The sequence below is a fragment of the Trachinotus anak genome, unplaced genomic scaffold, assembly GCF_046630095.1.
Source record: "Trachinotus anak isolate AG129_WGS33_773 ecotype Australia unplaced genomic scaffold, CSIRO_AGI_Tana_v1 ptg000004l, whole genome shotgun sequence".
NCBI classification, from domain to species: Eukaryota; Metazoa; Chordata; class Actinopteri; order Carangiformes; family Carangidae; genus Trachinotus; species Trachinotus anak.
Genome location: NW_027273855.1, coordinates 18067617 through 18087949, shown reverse-complemented (window position 1 = coordinate 18087949; position 20333 = coordinate 18067617). Strand labels below are relative to the sequence as shown.

At 38.2% G+C, this 20333-nt stretch overlaps 3 protein-coding genes across 3 annotated transcripts in view; all 3 read left to right on the top strand.

Moving 5' to 3' along the window:
• The window catches only part of slc12a5b (solute carrier family 12 member 5b), a 39689-nt gene extending 33882 nt beyond the window's left edge, over window positions 1-5807 (top strand). Inside the window, exons 21-26 of the mRNA XM_071476555.1 lie at window positions 120-227; window positions 477-593; window positions 920-1092; window positions 1343-1357; window positions 1460-1593; window positions 2835-5807. Coding sequence (XP_071332656.1) covers window positions 120-227; window positions 477-593; window positions 920-1092; window positions 1343-1357; window positions 1460-1593; window positions 2835-2926 — 639 coding nt within the window. The 3' untranslated portion in view covers window positions 2927-5807. The remainder of the gene's footprint in view (window positions 1-119; window positions 228-476; window positions 594-919; window positions 1093-1342; window positions 1358-1459; window positions 1594-2834) is intronic.
• Window positions 5808-6915: 1108 nt separating this feature from the next.
• On the top strand, window positions 6916-8823 carry rh50 (Rh50-like protein). The gene has a single exon (XM_071476554.1). The coding sequence runs from the start codon at window positions 6945-6947 to the stop codon at window positions 8367-8369; it is 1425 nt and encodes a 474-aa protein (XP_071332655.1). The 5' UTR covers window positions 6916-6944; the 3' UTR covers window positions 8370-8823.
• A 996-nt stretch (window positions 8824-9819) lies between these two features.
• On the top strand, window positions 9820-19343 carry rbm39b (RNA binding motif protein 39b). The gene is made up of 15 exons (XM_071476549.1): window positions 9820-9909; window positions 11092-11149; window positions 12720-12769; window positions 12888-13085; window positions 14644-14697; window positions 15061-15178; window positions 15260-15412; window positions 15816-15953; window positions 16047-16112; window positions 16193-16397; window positions 17279-17365; window positions 17441-17537; window positions 18120-18225; window positions 18622-18700; window positions 18797-19343. Exons 2-15 carry the CDS (start codon window positions 11099-11101, stop codon window positions 18895-18897), a joined length of 1503 nt encoding a protein of 500 aa, XP_071332650.1. The 5' UTR covers window positions 9820-9909; window positions 11092-11098; the 3' UTR covers window positions 18898-19343.
• The last annotated feature ends 990 nt before the right edge of the window (window positions 19344-20333 follow it).

Sequence of the window (20333 nt, the reverse complement as noted above, 5' to 3'; positions counted from 1 at the left end):
TGGTTGTGGTCTGAGATAAAACAAGTCTCCTATCAGTAGAAGCTGTCTTCTTATTATATGACACCTGTTTGTACATGACACCTGTGTGACACGTGAGAAATGTTTTTTTGTCTGTAAAGCATGACAGTGACATCTCAGCCTACACCTATGAGAAGACACTGATTATGGAACAACGATCACAGATCCTCAAACAAATGCATCTGACTAAGAATGAGATGGAGAGAGAGGTAAGCCTGAAAAGCTTAAATCAAACAGAATTTTTAGTCAACACAGGCCACTGAGGAACATGACATTAATTTTGATGTTTTCATTATCACGTTATGATGAAATTATTGGCTCTGGAGCAGGGAATTGGTTCATAATAAGATATTTGTGTCTGGACTTGTTTTTGCTGATTTGAGGGAAGACAGAATAAAGTCTGGAGGGAAATGACAAATTGAATCTTATCCATTTCTCTTTTTTTTTTATAACTATAGATCCAAAGCATTACAGATTCATCCCGTGGGTCCATTCGACGTAAAAACCCATCTACCTTGCGCTCCCAGCACAGTGCAGAGGAGGGAACCAGCGTGGCAGAGAAACCAGAAGAGGAGGTAATGCTGCTATTGCCCCTTTAGGAGCCATAACCTGTTTATTTACAGCACCTCTGTCCTCGTTCCCTTCATACCTGTTGTCTCTCTGCTCTGCAGCTTGGGGAGAACCTTCTGTATTTACTTTTATGTGGCAGTAAGCATCACAAAAGCAGCCATTACAGCAATGTTTTACTCTCCCCAGTGGCTGCTCAGTGATTCCCCACTGGCAACTGGCTTCCATAGTTTCACCTTTACTGACAGCTGTCTCTTTCCTCTCTGTCACCCTGTCACACTGTCATGTCTTGTTGTCCCTCTCTCAGTCTGTGGCTGTCTCCAACCCAAAACAGGTACAGCTGATCCACAGTAAGAACGCCTCCACACCGACCAGCCCCACAAGCCCTACATCCCCTGCTGCGCCTGCAGGGGGCGCTCCCCACTGGACCAACAAGGGTGCAGACAAGGGGAAGACCCTTTTAGCAGCGAACCCAGAGCCGGGCAAAGACCTCTTCAACATGAAGCCGTGAGTTCCGTGTTACCCTTGACTTAATCAGCATGTGCATAGGAAGCAGACATTACTCGTGACATACACCCAAGGACATGGGTCAGGGGTAAATATTTGTATATACTGACCTGTGTTCCAGGGTTTGAAGAGATACGTGTTGTTCCTGTGCACGTGACAAACAAAACTTTGACCCTAAACCACTAAAAAACGCACCAAAGTGTAATTCAATTATTATTATTATTATTTTTCTCCAAACATGCTGCTGCAGGGAATGGGAGAACCTGTAAGTATTAACATTACGTAGGGAGACAGACTAAACTAATTGAGCTGAGCTGATAACTGACTGTAAACCAAACCCAACGTGACCTAATGTTTCTTCCATCAGGAACCAGATTGATGTGAGGCGCATGCATACAGCGCTGCGGCTCAATGAGGTCATCATGAAGAAGTCCAAGGAGGCGAAACTTGTGCTGCTCAACATGCCTGGACCACCAAAGAACCGTGTGGGCATCGAAAACTGTATCCTACATCTTACATGTTGTATTTCATTTACCTTTGCGTACTTAAGATCAGTTCAGTTCACATCCTCATTGTCCCACAAGAGGAAATCCTTTTCGCAGTAAGGCAAAGTAAAAACATTAAACACCATACAGTAAAAACACATTAAAAGCTGAAGAGAAAAGTGATGGTAATAATAACTCTATGTGTTTCAACAACAAGGAAGTGCTCCAACTCCCAGTTTTGTCTGTAAACTTCCTGTCTGCACCGAAAGTGGTGAATGTGTTGCATTGTGTAGTTGGACATCTGCTGCTCGTAATCACATTGCCCCTACATTTTATCAAATAACAGTTCTCCTCCACAGCTCTGGGATCAGCAGCTCATCTGACTGTTATTACAGTCATGGTGACTGATCAGAATGTGTGTTATATAAATCTGATATTGTTGCAGATGTTGACAGAGCGAACATTAAAAACGTCTGTTAATATAATTTCCTCCTCCTAACACATCACAGTGGAGATTCAACTGGTCAGTCACACTATTACACACGGTCCAGTTTGGGCTTATTATTGTGTAATACATTTTCCAAATTATATTATCAGTAAAATTTACATTATATTATGCAATGGAAAGACTAGACTAAAATTCACCATGGTAAAATCAGCTGGTTTAGTGGTCATTTGTGAAGATTCCTGTGTCACTTTACTAATAAATTAGCATCAGCATCAGCATCATTGTGGAAATTGTCCCCACAGAAGCAGCTACTGCAACAGAAAGTATGCTTGTTGAACTATTTTTAAGTTAGTTAATGCCAAATACAATCGCTGAAATTTCTGGATAAACATATAGTTAAAATTGTTAAAAAGTAATAGATAAATAGTCAAAATTGCTAAAAGTTGTGGATAAAATAGGTTAAAGTAATTGATAAATGATTGAAATTGCTAAAAGACTTGACCATGACCGCACTGAATTTAAACAGAATGAGAAAAAAATCTACCAATATCAACTTTATTTTTTTTGATATATTTTAAAGTGTTGAACAAAAAGCTTAAAATCTGTTCAAATGAACACATTTGGATCATATGATGTCACAGGTTACTTGAGCTCATCTGCCAGGCATATGAGGATACATCAAACAAAAGTTTGGGAAACACTGATGTTCACCAACATGGTGAACAGCTGTATTAACATGTCACTTGGTTTTCCATTTATATGTCAAGTAAAACAAAAATTAAACTAGATTCCTTCACTGTGGTCGTCAGACATGGAGTTTCTTGAGGTGCTCACTGAAGGTCTCAATCGGGTCCTCTTAGTGCGCGGAGGTGGACGTGAGGTCATCACCATCTACTCCTGAAGGGCTTTTAATGTCAGCGCCTACATGGACTCTGCCCTCTCCTGCCTCTGCTTTTTTCCAGGAAAATCCTCCCATACCCATCCAGTCACCTGCCACCACATGTTGTGCTCAGACCTCATTGTTTATGGGTCACATCTAATAGACCTAGCTCTATCTGTTACCTTCTAACCATCAGGATACACAAAGAATTATGCAGCAGTTATATTTTCTGTTCTTGGCTTGTCAGCGGATAACAGCAGATGAGGTTATGTGTAAACTGAATTTATTCACAGAAATGCATAATTAAAAAACAAGAAAAAGGAGGGCAGTCAAAAAAGAAAAAGGGAGGGCAGTCTTTCCCCTGGCTTATATGTTTAATCATTGTTTTATCCTTTCATTTTTGTTCCTGGTTATTTGTAAAAGAGGAATGTTTTTTTTCTATTATTTGTCATTGATGTTATTTATGTATTAATTCATCTAATCATGTCTGTCTTTGTCCTGGTCTGTTTTGTTTTGGGTTTTTTTTTTTGTATTTATTTATATGGTTGGAAGCACACAAGTAATATTACTAGAGTATTTGCAATGGTATTAATTTATACTGAGAAATGTTTGGATGAGCATCTTATTGTGTTCATGCAAAACATTCACATGAATTTACTGTAGAATAAAAAATGCAGAGGTTGGAGCTGTGTGTCAACATCTACCTAAATTCCTGATTCAGACAAAGACCTATTGGATAAAATAGATTTGCCACTATTTTGCATTTATTTTAGTTCTTTAAGTCTAACACTACACCATCTGTGAAAAATGCAGGGGTGATATGTGCAATTTACAGCATCATGAGAACAATGGTGAAATCACAGACTCGTCCTTGTTGTTATGGCAGGGATTGATCTGTTTATTTATTTGTTAGCATCTTTCTCTTTTTGCAGAGAGCTTGACAGAAATCAAATGGTCCCAAATCTGATTGTTTGACTTGGTGATGGCCACTTTAAGTACAGCACCTTCACTAATCATTTGATATGCATTACTGTCAGTGTTCTGCAGTTACGCAGCCATATTTCCCAGTATGTCCAGAGAAATGCCCAGAAAATATCCTGTGGTATAGTTGTTGCACTAGTGGATTTGCAATCTGCATTTTTATCTCCAAACACTAACTGTTTACATTGTTATGGGTTAAGAAAAAAATCCTCTTTGCAACTTACAAATACAATGTGCCAATATATAATGTAAAAACGTTTTGATACCAACTCTCTTTAGACTGAAATTTGACTCAATAATTCAATAATTTCAATAATTTGAAATTGCTGCATTTTATGCATGGTGAGAGCACAGTATTACAGAAATAATTTGATATTTTGCGAAATACACTTCCTCACTGAGAGTTCAATGGAAAACTACAAAGAATTTTAAAGGAATTTCATACAGTTCATATTAAAGGTCCTATATTTTACGCTTAGCAGTGACTGTATAGGTGAGATTCTGTGGATTATTTATACAGACAGCTATTTATACAGCACCTAGACCTGCTTTATAATCAAAACTACAATATGTGACCTTTAAACTGTTTTAGCATGGTTAATTCATAATGTCAGACTATCCTGTAGAATACCTCTCAGTCATTTGTTTTTGTGTGTGTGAATGGGTGCATACAATGGATGTTTAGTTTCTATTTGTGTATGGTTTAGTAACATATAAACATAATTCATGCGCACATGTGCCGTTTTGTCATAGACATTCCCATTCTTCAAAATCCATTGATTCTGTAACATTTTATAGGAATAGGAGTCAGGTCATTGTGCATTATCTTGAACCAGAATGCACATAGTTTATGATATCCATATGGAAACAAAGCGTTTAGTTTTGTTATGAGGGAAGATTTAATCCAAACGTGTATGTATATGTATACAGTCATATGATTCTATTTCTCTCTTCTCCTTGACCTATTAGTGCAATTATGTTTTCGTGTTTTTTTGTTTTTGTTTTTGTTTTTTTTTTTGTCTTTTTTAATTCTGAATCAATTTCTAGCAAAAAGAAAATAATTAACCTTTATCTTTTCAAGGTAATCAAAACTTATATAGGATTCAAGTTCAAGTATTCCTGCTGATTTGTTGTGTACATGTTTTGTTTTTAATGCCTGACTTGACCTTTCTTGACCTCATCAGACGCACATCAACATGTCTTTTGTTTGGTAAATATTTGTTCAGCCCTCAGTGTTTCCTTTGCAATTCTGAAATGTGTGGGTGGATAACATCAGCAACAACCAAACAAATGGTGTACTTCTGTAGGTACATACAGTGCATTTAGAAAGTGCTCAGGCCCATTAAATTTTTTTACATTTTGTTATGTTGTAGCCTGAGGCTAAAATGTTTTAAAAAATCAAAAATGCATTAATCTTGACTCAATATCCCATAATGACAAAGTGAAAACTGAATTTTAGAAATGTATTTAATAGGGAAACAGAAATATCACAGTATATTAGTCACTAGTCTGCAGAGGTTTAGAGTCACAATTTTTAAACTCCCTGAACCAGACTGTGTGTAAAAGTTGTGATTACAGGCCCTTATGCTGTGCATGTATGTGTGTGTGTGAACCTGACATTATGGGCACACTTGTTTAAGTGAGGACACTGTGTGTGGTTTAATATGGATATCAAGTGCCGGTGGGGCATTTGTAAATAGATCTGTGATTTTAGACTTAAAGATAACGTGTAATATGTGTGTCAATACAAATTTTATAGATATATTTTAGGCCATTTGTATTGTCTTTAAATGGTGAAATGGTAATAAAACTTTCTTTTATGTTCTACCATGTCTTATGTAATAATGTTCAAGCAATGGTTTAAAGAAACCATTTTATGTCGGCACAAAGTGTAATAAATTCAAATCATTTTAATACAACAGATCAAGTATCTGTGTGTCATCTTTTCTTAGTCTGCTTACAGGTTCGCTGATAACAGTTTACAGGTCCTAATTTGTCATAATTTCCTAAAAATGTGCTGATATTCAATTTAAATTTCCTAAAATATTTCCAAGAAAGGCCTATGCAATTTGGTACACCACTCCTTGTACACAGCAATTTGACCATCAGGTAAAATATATAGAGAAAAGCAGAGGGCAAATAATAGAGAAGTATTATAATAAGAAAAACAGCATTCTCTCAGAAAAGTAAGACTTGTAAGCCAAGCAAGACACACCAGTGATTTTCCACTCGGTCTTGGTGTATACAGTGATCTATGGTTTCAAAAGCAGCCAGTTTAGCATCCGGACTCTTCTACTTTGGAGCCATGCTGTTGTAATATGTGCAGAATGTAGTTTGGCATTGTCTTGCTGAAATATGGTTTTCAGAAGTGTTCCCAACCCCATGCAGTGATTTCCACTATAGAATCATGTCTGTTTTTAATGCAGTGCTGGCTGAGGATCCGAAGAGCACGGCCATCCAGTATTGGTTTTCAGCCTTGTCCCTTGCACACAGATATATCTCAGAATTCTCTGAATCCTTTAATGATATTATGAACCATAGATGCTGAAATTCCCAAATTCTTTGCAATTTTACGTTGATGAACATTATTCTTAAACTGTTGCACTATTTGCCCACGCAGTCTTTCACAGAACATCTTCACTGCACAGAGACTCTGCCTCTCTGGGCAGCTCTTTTTATACCCAATCATCTACTGACCTGTTGCCAATTAACCTAATTAGTTGTGAAATATTCAACCAGCCCTTTATTGTCCCATCCCAACTTTTTTGAATAATAATTTATTCTGATGTTAGATATGTATATACATTTTGATGTAGTGTGAATTTATAGATTCCATGTACATGCTGTATTGTGCTGTTAAATGACCACAAAAACGCTGATGTTTCAGAACTGCTGCATGTCTTAAAAATGGTCAAAGTCCATGCAGCAGTATTTCTCTCTGAGGGGTATATTGCTTGTGTTTGCAGGCTTGACCCGTACCTTTGACCTGGCTTATCTAAACAGAGATAATTCATGCTACAAAAGAACTTATTGTCATTTGCCCCGAAGAGCCACCAAGATGAAGACACGGTCGACCAGCCTTCGCGTTAGATTACCTGCGTTTGTGTTTGTCACTGAGGTGGTTATTGTTATCCTGTATGCTGCCTTTGTCACCTACGATGAACACACTGATGCCAGATTTCAGACCAACCAGACTGACCCCATGGACAATGCAGTGTACAAGGAGTACTCTTTCTTTACAGACATACAGGTCATGATATTCCTTGGCTTTGGATGCTTGCTGGCATTCTTCCGACTGTATGGCTTTGGAGGGATGGTTTTTAACTTCCTCACAGCTACTTTTGCCATCCAGTGGGCCATTCTGGTGCAGGGGTACTTCCAGTTCAGCCATGATGGTAAGATTCACCTTGGAGTGATCAACCTCATAAATGCAGAGTTTGCCTGTGCTGTGGTGTTGATATCCTTTGGGGCAGTGCTGGGGAAGACCAGTCCGTTGCAGCTGCTGGTCATGGCTCTGCTTGAAGTGCCAATGTTTGCAGTCACAGAATGGGCCGTGCTGAAGTATTTGAAGATCAACGATGCAGGAGGATCTATTCTCATTCACCTCTTTGCCTGCTATTTTGGCTTGGGTGTAACCTTTGTGCTGTACAGGCCTCGTCTAAATGAAGGCCATGCAAAGGAGAGCACCAGCTACCAGTCTGACATCCTGTCTGTGATGGGGACCTTGTTCCTCTGGGTGTTCTGGCCCTCTTTCAACTCAGCATTAACCCTGAAAGGAGACGACCAGCACAGAGCCATCCTCCACACCTTCATCGGCCTCAGTGCCTCCACACTCACAGCATTCGCACTCTCTGCGATGTTGAATAAAAACGGTAAGCTAACCATGGCTGATGTTCAGAACGTCACCCTGGCTGGAGGTGTAACAGTTGGGGCATCTGTGGATATGATGATATCACCTGCAGCTGCATATGTTCTGGGTATAATGGGCTGCACCGCATGCATGCTGGGTTACAAGTACTTGAGCCCCTTCTTAGCACGACGCCTCAGGATCCAGGATCAATGTGGAATACATAACCTGCATGGTCTAACAGGACTTATATCCTGTGGTGCAGGGATATGTGCTATACTGATGGCTAATGAGGAGGTTTATGGCCCCAGTTTGTATGAAATCTTTACACATCGAGCACCAGTGGAAGGGGACCCTAAACTGCAAGAGTTGCGGATGTTGATCCCCGGTTTACAGCCAGGTCTGGGGAGGACTGCCCGGGAACAGGCTCTCTTCCAGGTCGCAGCCGTGTTCTCCACCATAGGAGTATCAGCGCTCGGAGGTGTCCTCACAGGCTTCGTCTTAAAACTGCCATACCTCGCACCACCGTCAGATGATTTCTGTTTCGACGATGAGCCGTTTTTTGATCTTCCTCCAGACTATGATGCACCACTTAAACTCAATGACACAACTGCAACTGAGGATTCTGCCACCTGACATGCACCTGCCAAGTGTTGTCAATGAATTTGATTGAGAAAGAAAATGTGTTTGTATTTGTCTTTATAAGGACATGATAAATGGAATTTATCATCACTCAATAGTACGTTATAGTGACTATTAATTAAATGTTTACATCCATTACATTGTAAATAAGAACTAGTGATCATAGATAATAATGAAGAGCAATGTAGTGACACTCTCCAACACTGTTTATTTATTGTGTTACACGCAAACATTGCAGTGTTATAACCCTCTTGGCCAGCAAGTCTGTGATGTGAAATAAACTCTTTTTAAGCAATGTGCAGTTTTTTTTCTAGTAATAATGTCTACAATTCAGGCTGTGCAGAGGGAGAACAACTTCAAAGTTTCAATATTTAAATTTGAGAATAGGACCCTTGAGATGAACCATCTCAAGGGTCTAATTGTTTAGAAGTTAAAGAAAAAAGTGAAGACGAACTTGTTGTCTATGTTTGGGTCTGAAATAAGCTTAGGGAGTTAAAATAAATGCATTTTAAACATGAAGCAGCTAATGAAAAGTTACATGAAAGTGTGGTCCATACAATAAGGATGCCTGAAAAAAAAATTAACATTAAATATTAAATATAACATATAGAAAATATTAACATAACACATTCATATGTAACAGGACATAGAAACAGGGACACAATGCTTGACATTGTTGATTATTCCTTTGAAGAGTCACTAGATGGTGACATAGAGCCATAAAAAAAAAAAACTTAGTCTCACCTATTTGTGCCCTTAGAAGTGTTACACAGGGGACGTTGTGATCTTTTAAATATTTCTGTGGTGTTGTTTTGTCAGTGTTTGCTCTCTGCTGCGATACCATAAGCCAGTGGTAGGCAAATAAAGGCCTGTGGACCAAATACAGCCCTCCAACAAACACATTTGGTCCCCTGACTGAAGATGATGTCTTCCTTTAGTTTACACCAACATGTTTTACATGATTCTTCAACAAATCAGCTGTAGCTAACAATATAACTATATATCCCATGTAAATTATCTTTGTTGCTCAAGCAGATATTTAAATAAGAGGTTTAGATGGGAAATCGGGCACGGCTAAGAACTCATACACACCTGAAACATGACAAGAGGCTTTAAGTATACAATTTTATTAGAGATCACAAGCCAAAACAGTTTGGAAATACAGTGTTAATCTTTGACAATGTGAAGTAAAATCTTCCTGATAAGTAACTAGTTACTAAAGCTGTGACAAAAAATAGTAGATAGTGTAACAAAAAGTAGGCTACAGTATTTCTCTTTGCAGTGTGGTGGTGTAAAAATGTGAAAAAGCAAAAAATGGAAGAGGGCTTACTTAAGGAAAAGTGACTCAAAATGCGTGTGGGGGGTGAAACGGGTGAAGTGCTTCTCAGCTCCAGCAGGGGGCAGTAATGCAACACCAAATACCACAGCGGTGGCTAAAAACCTCTCAGAAGAAGACGACGACGAAGAAGAAGGAAGGAAGGAAGGAGCGAGCGAGCGTTTTGATACCAGGCCGCGACCTGCTACTGAAAAAAAGGTTACATAACTCAGAAAATTTTGATTTCTTCTTAGCTTTGTTTGAGCCTGCCGGGACGGAGACGTCGAGACGAGACTCTTCAGCTGCACATTTTTCGCGATATTTTGACTTTGGCACGCCATCTCGTCAATTTCAAACGGTAATGTCGATGTTTGCTAAGGCAGTTAGCTCGCTGCCGCCATATTGGCACTTCCCTGACAACTTAGCGCCTGTTTTTCCATAGTAAACAGTATTTGTTGTACTGTAAACATTTTTGAGTGAGGATAATTACATTCTTGTCCCACCAATGTACATCTTTGTTGATATTTATACTATCAATTAAGTCAAATGTGGCGGTTAAAAATAATAAGGGCAGTTGAAATAAGCTAATCACGGATGTGGCTAGTTAGCATTTAGCTTCGTGTGAAGTGCAACGCATGTTTATCCTTTATGGTAGCACTTAACATTAGATATATGTTGATCTGTCCTTTGAACTCTGCTGAATCTGTGACCTCAAGATTGATTCAGTAATCAGTTAATTTCCAGTTAAATCTATCGACTTCTGGATAACATTTGTGATAATGTGGGGAAATTGGTGAAGTTTAGGTGAACTCCTTCGAGCACATTGTTATCTTTGCCATGTAATTCATTTCGAAGTAGTGTTGATCTAGAGTATAGTTGCAAACATTTGTCGTACAAATTACAACGTCTGAAGAAGTCATTGCACTCTGAATAGCTGAGATGACTAATTTACTGACATATAAACTAAATGCCTAATGAAGAAAACTCACCTTCAGATTAATACGTAATGAAAATAACCATTAGTTGAAGCTATTATCTAGATTTCACTCACTGGAAAGTATCACTGTGGAAACTTTATAGAAAGAATGGCTACAACTGTTGATTATTTCCAGTAAATCTACACATTAGTCAGTTGCTTAAAGGTTTTGTCTGAAGCAGCCAAAATATTTCGGCTGCCCACAACTTACTATCACATAAGATTAAAGAAATCAGCACATCCCTTACAAATGACAGGCAATGTTGGAGTGTTTGACATTTTTACTCAGTATGAGCTAAACAACTTACTGATTATTAATAGTTGCCAAAGGTTTCTCTGAAGGGAGGAAAACTCGTGACCTTAATGTGATTACTCACAGTAATGCAGTTTCTTGTAAGGTACTTATTGCTGCCTCCTTTTCACAGGATCATCATGGCTGATGATTTTGACGTTGAGGCCATGCTGGAGGCTCCATACAGAAAGGTGGGTTCGGGATAACAGAGATGAGGCCTGTTTCACTGTTATGATTCACTCTTGAGTCCTTTATATTTACTGCTGTGACAAAGTTTACTTGAATGTTGTGTGGTGTGTGATTGAGTATTTAAAACGCAATACAGAATTATAAATAAATCCACATCTATCTCTCTTTATAGACTTCCCTAATGATATCTCACCTCTACTCCCATGAATTCATCTTTGATTCCACTGTGAACTGTGAAAAAAAGGAAGGTAGTTATTGTGCATATACTGATGTACTGTGGTTCACCTTAGGACTAAAAGAGATTCAACCTAGAACATCCAATCCCTATTCGGTTGCAACAAGGTGAATGCCAATGGTTGATAAGCCCATCTTTACCTGTCCAGCAAAGGAGGCAGTATTCAGATTTACAGTATGCATGCTGTTACTGTCTCTGGATGTGCAGGCAGTGTTCTGAAAAGAAAAAATAGTAATAATACATGTCCTGCACTGTGTGTTGATATGAAGGGATCACTCTGTCACCTTATAAGTAACACCAAACTGGTCTTTAGCAAGAATATCATGTATAAAGTTGTAAAATAAGGGATACTTAATTGTGTTTGTATCAAACTATAACTGTTGTCTTTTTAAAAGTTATAGTTTTTACAACAAGATTGTAGTCGCAGAGTTTCACTGTGCAAACACATGAGCCATTCCGTAATTTTATGGCTAAATACAGGTTGATAAATTTATCTTGCTGGTAAATATGAATACTGCCTCTTTGCCTTAGCCAACTGTAATGTGAATCAGCATCTTGATTTTTGCATGCTACACAACACCACAGATATTGATATATTACTACAATGACTGTAAATAGATACTTCTATCTAGCATCATTGTATTATAAAGTAAGTTACTTTTCAGTTGTTAATAATTCCTTCTCAAGTCAAAAGGTTATGAGTATTACTTCATTATGCAAAATAAATAATGGTAGTGTAACACGTGGCTGAATTAATGGATTTTCTAATTTTTATTTTTTTATTTTTTTTTTTAATTTATTCATTTATTTTCATGGGCGTCAATATTACTAAGAAGTGTGAATCCCTGTTTGCTTCAGGGCAAGATGTGTGACAGAGGTGGCATCGAGCTCTTACAGTCCAAGAACGAAAATGGGTGAAGATCACTGGACTGACACCAACCACACAGGATCTTTTAGTGGCTGTGGGCCATTCGTGGTCACATGATTAGGCACAAATAGTGGCATTGGTACGATCTATTAGAAGGGGAATGGTGGAGATGACCTGACAATTGTCAAAGCTTCCTGAACTCAGCTAATATGTTGGACACCCTCCCTTATCTTTATCTTTGCTTTAAGTATTGAGCAGTCTTGTTTAAAAAAAGAAAGACAGGAGTGGGATGGGAAGCTATTGGGGTGGTGGAAGGACACTGTCCAGACATGACAGTAGGAAGTTTGAAGTATTATTATTAATTGAATATATTTTGCATTTTCTCTTGTCCCACCCCATCCCCTTTACCTTGACGACTTGAAATGTTTCATCTACGTCCTCATGATGTTCTTCTATCAACCTTGCTTAGGATGAGATCAAGTCCTCTCATGCAAATGGACATGACGACCAGAATAAGAAGTAAGTTTTGAATTTCTTGCATTATTACTATTTCACTGAACCACGGAGACTTGTCTATTTAATTTAAAACTATTGACCTTGCACCACAATAGCAGTGCTGTAACATGTTCTTTTCTAGGAAAAGGAGGAGCCGAAGCAAGAGCCGGAGCCCAGGCTCTAGGAAGAGAAAAAGCAGAAGCAAAGACAGAAAGAAGGGTAAGAAGAGGAGTCGGAGCCGGAGCCGAGAAAGAAAACGAAGCCGCAGCAGAGAGCGCCATCGCAGCCGCTCCCGCAGCAAGGAACGATCTGGACGGTACAGAGCACGCAGGAGCCCTGTGTATGTGATCTTTTAAACTTGATGAGATATACACTCAGGTCACTTTATTAGGTTCACCTGTAAAGCCTAATGCAATTCAAAACAACTGTCCAGCCATAAATTCCACAGTGTTAATTTAACTCTGTTGATTAATGAGGTTGTGATTTGTAGTGGTGTAGAACTGGACTGCATTATGCTGAGAGGGGTTTGTAATATTCTGCCCACGCTATTTACAAACACGGGAAGAATGTGAGAAACATTTAATATGTCATCCAGTTCAACAATAATCTCAGGAAGAACGATGTATGTAAAAAGCAAATACAACTTCTGCAGCGAAATGACAAAGTATTTCATCATGTTAATGCAATATTACTTTTTGTGAACTAAAAATAACATAATAGTATTTGTGGTATGTGCAGAAGTTTGGCATCCCTCTATGTTCATACTTAGGTAACCCTCCTTTGGCAACTTTTAGGCACAGGGATGGAAATATTCTGCTTTGTGGTTGTGTGGAAGCCAGTGACTCAGGAAACACTGCACAGACGGAGGAAAGAATGGATTCCATTAAATATCAGCAAATAGTGGATGCAGATGTCATGCAGTCAGTCAAGAAAGTGAAACTGAAAAGAGGTTGGCCTCTACAACAGAACAATGATCCAAAGCAGGTTTCAGATTCCACCGTGAGCTACATCAAGAAGCACAAGCTGAAGCTTTTAGAGCTTGTCTTTACTGACTTGAACAGCATTTAAAATCCGTGGGTAGATCTTAAACATGCTGTGCGTCAAAACAGCTTAAAAATATCTCAGTAGTTGAAGTGATCTGCAGGAAGAGTGGGTGAATATTCCTAAATTAAGAATAGACTTTGAGCTGTGATATCTGCCAAAGAGTGCCCAAACCTTTGCACAGGCTACAGTTTCATTTTTTAACATATGAAGGATTTTCCTGGTCTGTTAGCTGCAGGGCTTATAAAATATAAACATAAATATTTTCTACTTTTTCTCAAAACAAAATATCTAATTAGCCTAGGGGGTACAAACTTTTCCACACAGCTGTGTTGAATTAGTATCTCTCCAAAAGTTTAAACAAATACTGGCCATTATAGGCTTGTAAAAGAAATATGTGGCAGAGTTGTTGCACTTGATTGCATTAGATTGTACAGGTATACCTAATGAAGTGGCCAAGGGGTGTATGTAGGTACCAATAACTCATCTGTCCACTCAGAGTGTTTGATTACTTTCAATCAAAAAATGTCATCTTTATAACTTTCTGATCTTGACGTCGACAGAGAGAGAAAATGTTCAGAAAACACTGAGATTATATCCAATTGTGTTGTAAAAATATTCTACATACAAGTGTTCAAACAGGTATCTAGGCAAAGTTCCACGCCTCGGGTGTTATCAGTTGCTTTTCTGTTCAGGAGAAGCAGAGCACTTTGTGATGCTGGAGCAGGAAATAACTTGAATACTAGTTGCTCAGTAAGAATACAGCTGTGGAAATCGGCGTTAACAGGACACATTTTGGACCTTTCCTGTGTTGTGATATTGACTATAAAAAGTAATTATTCTGCTTTATATTTCAGCAAGAAACGTTCCAAAAGCCGGAGCCCCTTCAAAAAAGAGAAGAGTCCCATCAGGTGAGATGAATATTCACATTTTGTACACTGCTCTATACATTTATTGATTTAGCACTCCCAAATCCAAAGATGTTCTCCCAACCCACTCTTGAGGCTTTTACAGAACTTTTCATTTTTATCATCAGGAAACAAACTGGTACAAAACATTACACCATGGTTGACAAAACATATTAACACATTTTCGAATTTTATTAAAATGAACATTATGAAGGTGCTATTTGTCACCACAACAAAATCAGAGTCAGAGTGTCTATAATGTGATTTACTGCGCAATACATATTAATGTCATTGTTATTTATTAATGGGTTACCATGTTACGAGATGTGTTCTTGTTTTATTCAAGTTGGGTTTTTGTCTTCTTAGGCAACCAATTGACAATCTAACACCAGAGGAGAGGGATGCCCGCACAGTTTTCTGTATGCAGCTCGCTGCAAGAATCAGAGCTCGAGACCTGGAAGATTTTTTCTCAGCTGTCGGAAAAGTCAGTAGATTTTCATTTTATTGTCATGTACATGGATCTGTATGAAGAAATTATCTCTTAAATCACTGTTTCTCTCTGAAGGTCAGAGATGTGAGGATGATCTCAGACAGAAACTCAAGGAGATCGAAGGGTATTGCATACATAGAGTTTGTGGAGGCTTCTTCTGTACCACTGGCAATTGGACTGACTGGCCAGAGGCTTTTGGGAGTTCCCATCATCGTCCAGGCCTCTCAGGTGGGTGACTTGACCTCATGTTAACTTCATCTAAATAAAGTGCCGCTGGATTATTTCCATCCAATGTGACTAAATGTATTAATAGACAGTTCTGTGCTTCAGCAGCAGAGAACTGTCTGTGTCCATAACACTGACCAGTCTTCCTGTCAGCACACTTGTGGTGATAAAAAAATGTTTGTAAATATCAAACAAAACAATTCTGAAAATGCAGTTAAGAGCTTGAAATTTTAACAAGTATCTTGTTCGCAAACACCCTGCAGTTAAAGTGATTTTTCAAATGAACTCATTTGGCTCAGATTACATTTGTATGGGACAAACTGGGTACTTCTACAGTGGCAGTTCCTGATGTTTGATATATATTGAATTAATATGATTATATTACACTTCTCACATGTAATTACAGGCTGAGAAAAACAGAGCTGCAGCTGCTGCCAACAATCTACAGAAAGGCAGTTCGGGTCCAATGCGGCTGTATGTGGGATCTCTGCATTTCAACATTACTGAAGAAATGCTTCGAGGGATCTTTGAGCCTTTTGGAAAGGTCAGGGATAAGTTTCACAAATACATTTTTTTTTGTGTGTTGTCCAAATGCATTTGTTACAATCTTCTGCATTGGCATGTTTTGTTTCCAAAGATTGAGGGAATCCAGCTTATGATGGACAGCGAGACTGGACGATCCAAAGGATATGGCTTCATTTCGGTAATTAAAGCCTCTGTATTTCATTAACAGTGGAGTGGTGCTAGCAGCTAGTTTGACTCTAACCACTTTGCCTTTTCAAGTTTGCAGATGCAGAATGTGCTAAAAAGGCCTTGGAGCAACTGAATGGCTTTGAATTGGCCGGACGTCCGATGAAGGTGGGGCATGTCACAGAGCGCTCAGATTCATCGACAGCCAGTTCGTTCTTGGACAATGATGAACTTGAGAGAACCGGCATCGACCTTGGCACCACAGGGCGTCTCCAGCTTATGGCTCGACTAGCAGAAGGTAATAACCTGTGTCAAGTCTGTATCAACAGTACAGGAAAATTAAAAGAAATTATAATTTTGAATTATAGTCCAAATGAGTTTGGCCTTCATGTAACATGTTGCATTAGACATTCAACTGAATATTTTATTGAGCAAAATTACTGGCACACACATCACGTGACAGGAGAGGAAGTTATTCATTAGATTGGAATAAGACTGAATAAAAATGTGCTGTGATGTGTAGTGCTTAAAAGGTCTAATCCACTGTTTTGAGAAATGCAGTTGTTAATCAGAGAGCAGGCTGGCAATGATTGATCTGCTCATTATTGTCTTAATAACTTCATCTAATGTTAGGAAATTGTGAAAAAGGACTTTCACAATCTGAGAGTCATGTCATATCCTCACTATGCTGAAGCAGGGTAGTCATAGTATTCATAAATTCTTGAAGTGGATTATACAAAAATCCTTGAATACATATTTTGTAGTTTAGTTTTTTAGAATTATTAATTTTGGCAGCAGAAGCTTACAAAATAACATGATATGAGCATATCATGACAATACTCTTAAGATAATTATCACAAGTTCTCACTGTATATGAATGGTCTTGGAACTATTGTTTAATTTATTTCACCTATTTTTCCATGTATACACAGAAATCAGATTGTTTGATCGTAGAAACTGGTGTAAAGTCATGGAAATTCGTTGCCAGATGTGTATGAGCCCTGCTCAAGGTGTCAACTTCTCTTGACATAAAAGGTCTCGCATACAGGGCTCCAGTGTGGCTTACAAAAGGACACATAATATATAATACATTTTTCATCTTTATAAATGATAAACAGTAGGACTTTTCTGACCTGGTGTCTTATATTTTACACTTTTCTCATTTCTCTCTCTCCACAGGAACTGGTCTGAAGATTCCCCCCGCAGCTCAGCAGGCCCTACAGATGAGTGGGTCCATACCATTTGGAAACATCGGGGCTCCAGCAGGTGAGGCTCTAGATGATGGAAAACATTTTGTGTGTGTTTAAACAATTCAGTGACAAATCATTCTTTTTGTTGTAGCTGTTCCAGCTCCAGCTCCAAGCCAAGCCCTGAACCTCCCGTCACAGCCGCTAGCCACACACTGCCTTCAGCTGTCCAACCTGTTCAACCCACAAGCGTAAGGATATTATCATTTAAGATGGGTTCACTTTTTGCCTTAAAAAAAAAAAAAAAAAACCTCACATGCGCATGAAAGAAGAGTTTTGATCTAATCATTCCTCTTCTCCACACTGGCTGAGGATGATTTCACTGTGAGTGATGGGGACAAAACATGACTGGATCTTTGTGTGGAAATGCATCTCAAAGCTGATGAGGCTTGAGCAGTCTGAGTCTGACTAGACAATCAAAGTTAATCATATTAGTACACAATTCCTTCTTTCTTACTCATGCTCCTGCGGACTGTTGAGCTGCAGCAGAAGCTAAAAAGGGAATTTCACCCTAAAAACCTAACTGTAAGATACTCAGTTTTTGTCCAAAACAAACTGCAAAAGCCTCACGAGCTTCAGCTGTGTTTTATTGTTAAATTATTCTGTGTTAATTTTTTTACACAGAATAAGAGCTGAATCCCCACATCTGTTAGCACTATGGACAGGAGAAACAAGAACCCTTTCAATGTAATTGTGGGCATGCCTACATTGTTTTAAAATGTCCATGAAATTTTTTTGTCTGAGGAATTTTAACATTACTGAATGTTTTTCAGAGAAAACGACCCCAGCTGGGCCTCCGAGATCCAGGATGACGTGATTGAGGAGTGCAACAAACATGGAGGAATTGTTCACATTTATGTTGATAAGAACTCAGCTCAAGTAAGTTTAAGCCTACAAAGTGTCAGTTCATGTCAATTAACAAAATGTGTGGTTCCAAAACAAACCTGCAATTACAATGTGTCGCCAAAGATAAAACATCTTTGAGATTGCTACTTTAAGACCCTTAATACCATATAGAATGTAAAGCCTTTTACTTTGACCAGTAGACACAATACATAAATCTACAATTATTATTCATGAATTTTACATTTCACAGCTCTTCATAACAATAAGACTAATATCATAAATTAAGTAGCGAGACTAAGCAGCAGAGAATGATGGATGAATTCAAACAAATGGCATTCAGAAGGAAAACTGGATCTTGTGACATTTTGTTCTGAATTGTTTAAATATAAAGGATTTTTTGGTAATCCCCACTCTTTATTGTTTACAAAGGGTAACGTGTACGTGAAGTGTCCCTCGATTCCAGCAGCGATGGCAACTGTAAATGCACTTCATGGACGCTGGTTTGCGGGTATGTAATGATGCCATTTGGTTTTGAATAACTAGCAAAATGTGGAGAACATTCTCCAGGTTCTAATTTTTTTTTTTTTTTTTCTTTCCCTCCCAGGCAAAATGATAACAGCTGCTTACGTTCCCTTACCCACCTACCACAACCTTTTCCCCGATTCAGTAACGGCGAAGCAACTTCTAATGCCAGCACGTCGATAGTCTGAGACATGCTTATGAAAGGCAGTGTAAATACATTTGTTTGCATTCATGGAGATGTCATTGAAACAGACGCATTGAAATTAATTGGCTGTGTGGAATAAAAGTTGCCTCAAGTTCACAAGTTCACCATTGAAAATTAGGCTTTTTTTTTTTTCTTAGTTGCTTTTCAAATTTTTTGTGGATTTGTGTTGTAAACTACCACTAAGGAGTAATCTCCTGGTATCTATTGGTCTGTATGCTTTTAAATATTACTGTCTTATCTGCTTGTTTAAATCCAGTTTTAGATTTAAAATAATTTGCAAAGAATCACACAAATGTGTTAGGTTAATAGGCCTTAATGCCAAAAGTATATCAATGTCAACAATAATCCTTTGTAACTTTTTACAGCCATAATTTCATTTTTTGTATGAAGGCTCCCAATAAACTTTGGCAAATTTGACAATTCATTTTATGTTTATGTCTCCTTTTTGGGAGTTTGTCAATCCCAGGTTCAAATAAATTACTTTGATTAAAAAGGACCTTGTTTGTTTTTTTTTTACCCAGCAAATTGGATTTAAACAGTTCACAAGTATACTTCTTTTTAAACATTTAACACTTAAAGGTAACAAATCAATCTAAATGTCGCCACATGTTGAGAACGCACTATTTAAATAATTTGGTTTGTTTGAGCTCATCTTGTGGCCAACAACATGAAAATGTCATTCAAATATGACCTATAAAGAAGTAAGCCAAATAAAAAAAACTACACCCCCACCTGGTCTGGTTTGAAGCTGTGGTACCCCAGAGCAAATGACAGATTCTAAGAGTGAAAAGAAAAACTATGGCCAAAAGACAATTAAAAAAAACTAACTGTTTTGGTCAGTTAGTAATTCCCCATGCCCCTTCGCTGATACTGAAAAATGGGATCAGAAATATTGTGCTTTAGGGTTGTGAAGCAATGCAGATGGAAGAATAGTTTGCACCAAACATCAGAAAATCCTGCATACAAATGTCAAGCAGAGTACAAAGTACTGACTTATTAGGGAGCCCAAACATTTGTACAACTTAACTTTTTAATGTTTGCTGCAGAGGTTGTATTGATCTCTCTTCACATGGTTCTACTCATTTTTCAGTGAGAGAAAAGACTTGAAGGATGAAGACTCACTGGTTTAATATCATGAGTATAGTGACCAAAATTATCACAGTATTGTTCAAATGTGCTGAAATGTTAATGCTAATAATAATAATAATAATAATAATAACACACCCTGAAATCATTTCAGGGTGTTTTAGCAGGTTTGCTTGCCTTAAAAAATCCAATAATACCCACTAACTTTGTAAAAAGGTATTTGAATGCTGAAAAATCTCCAGAGCAGTGCTGTCACTGCCTTCTGCCATGACTGACACCTAACAAACCCATGTTGCTTGCCACGCATGCGTCTGGGAGACTGAACCTA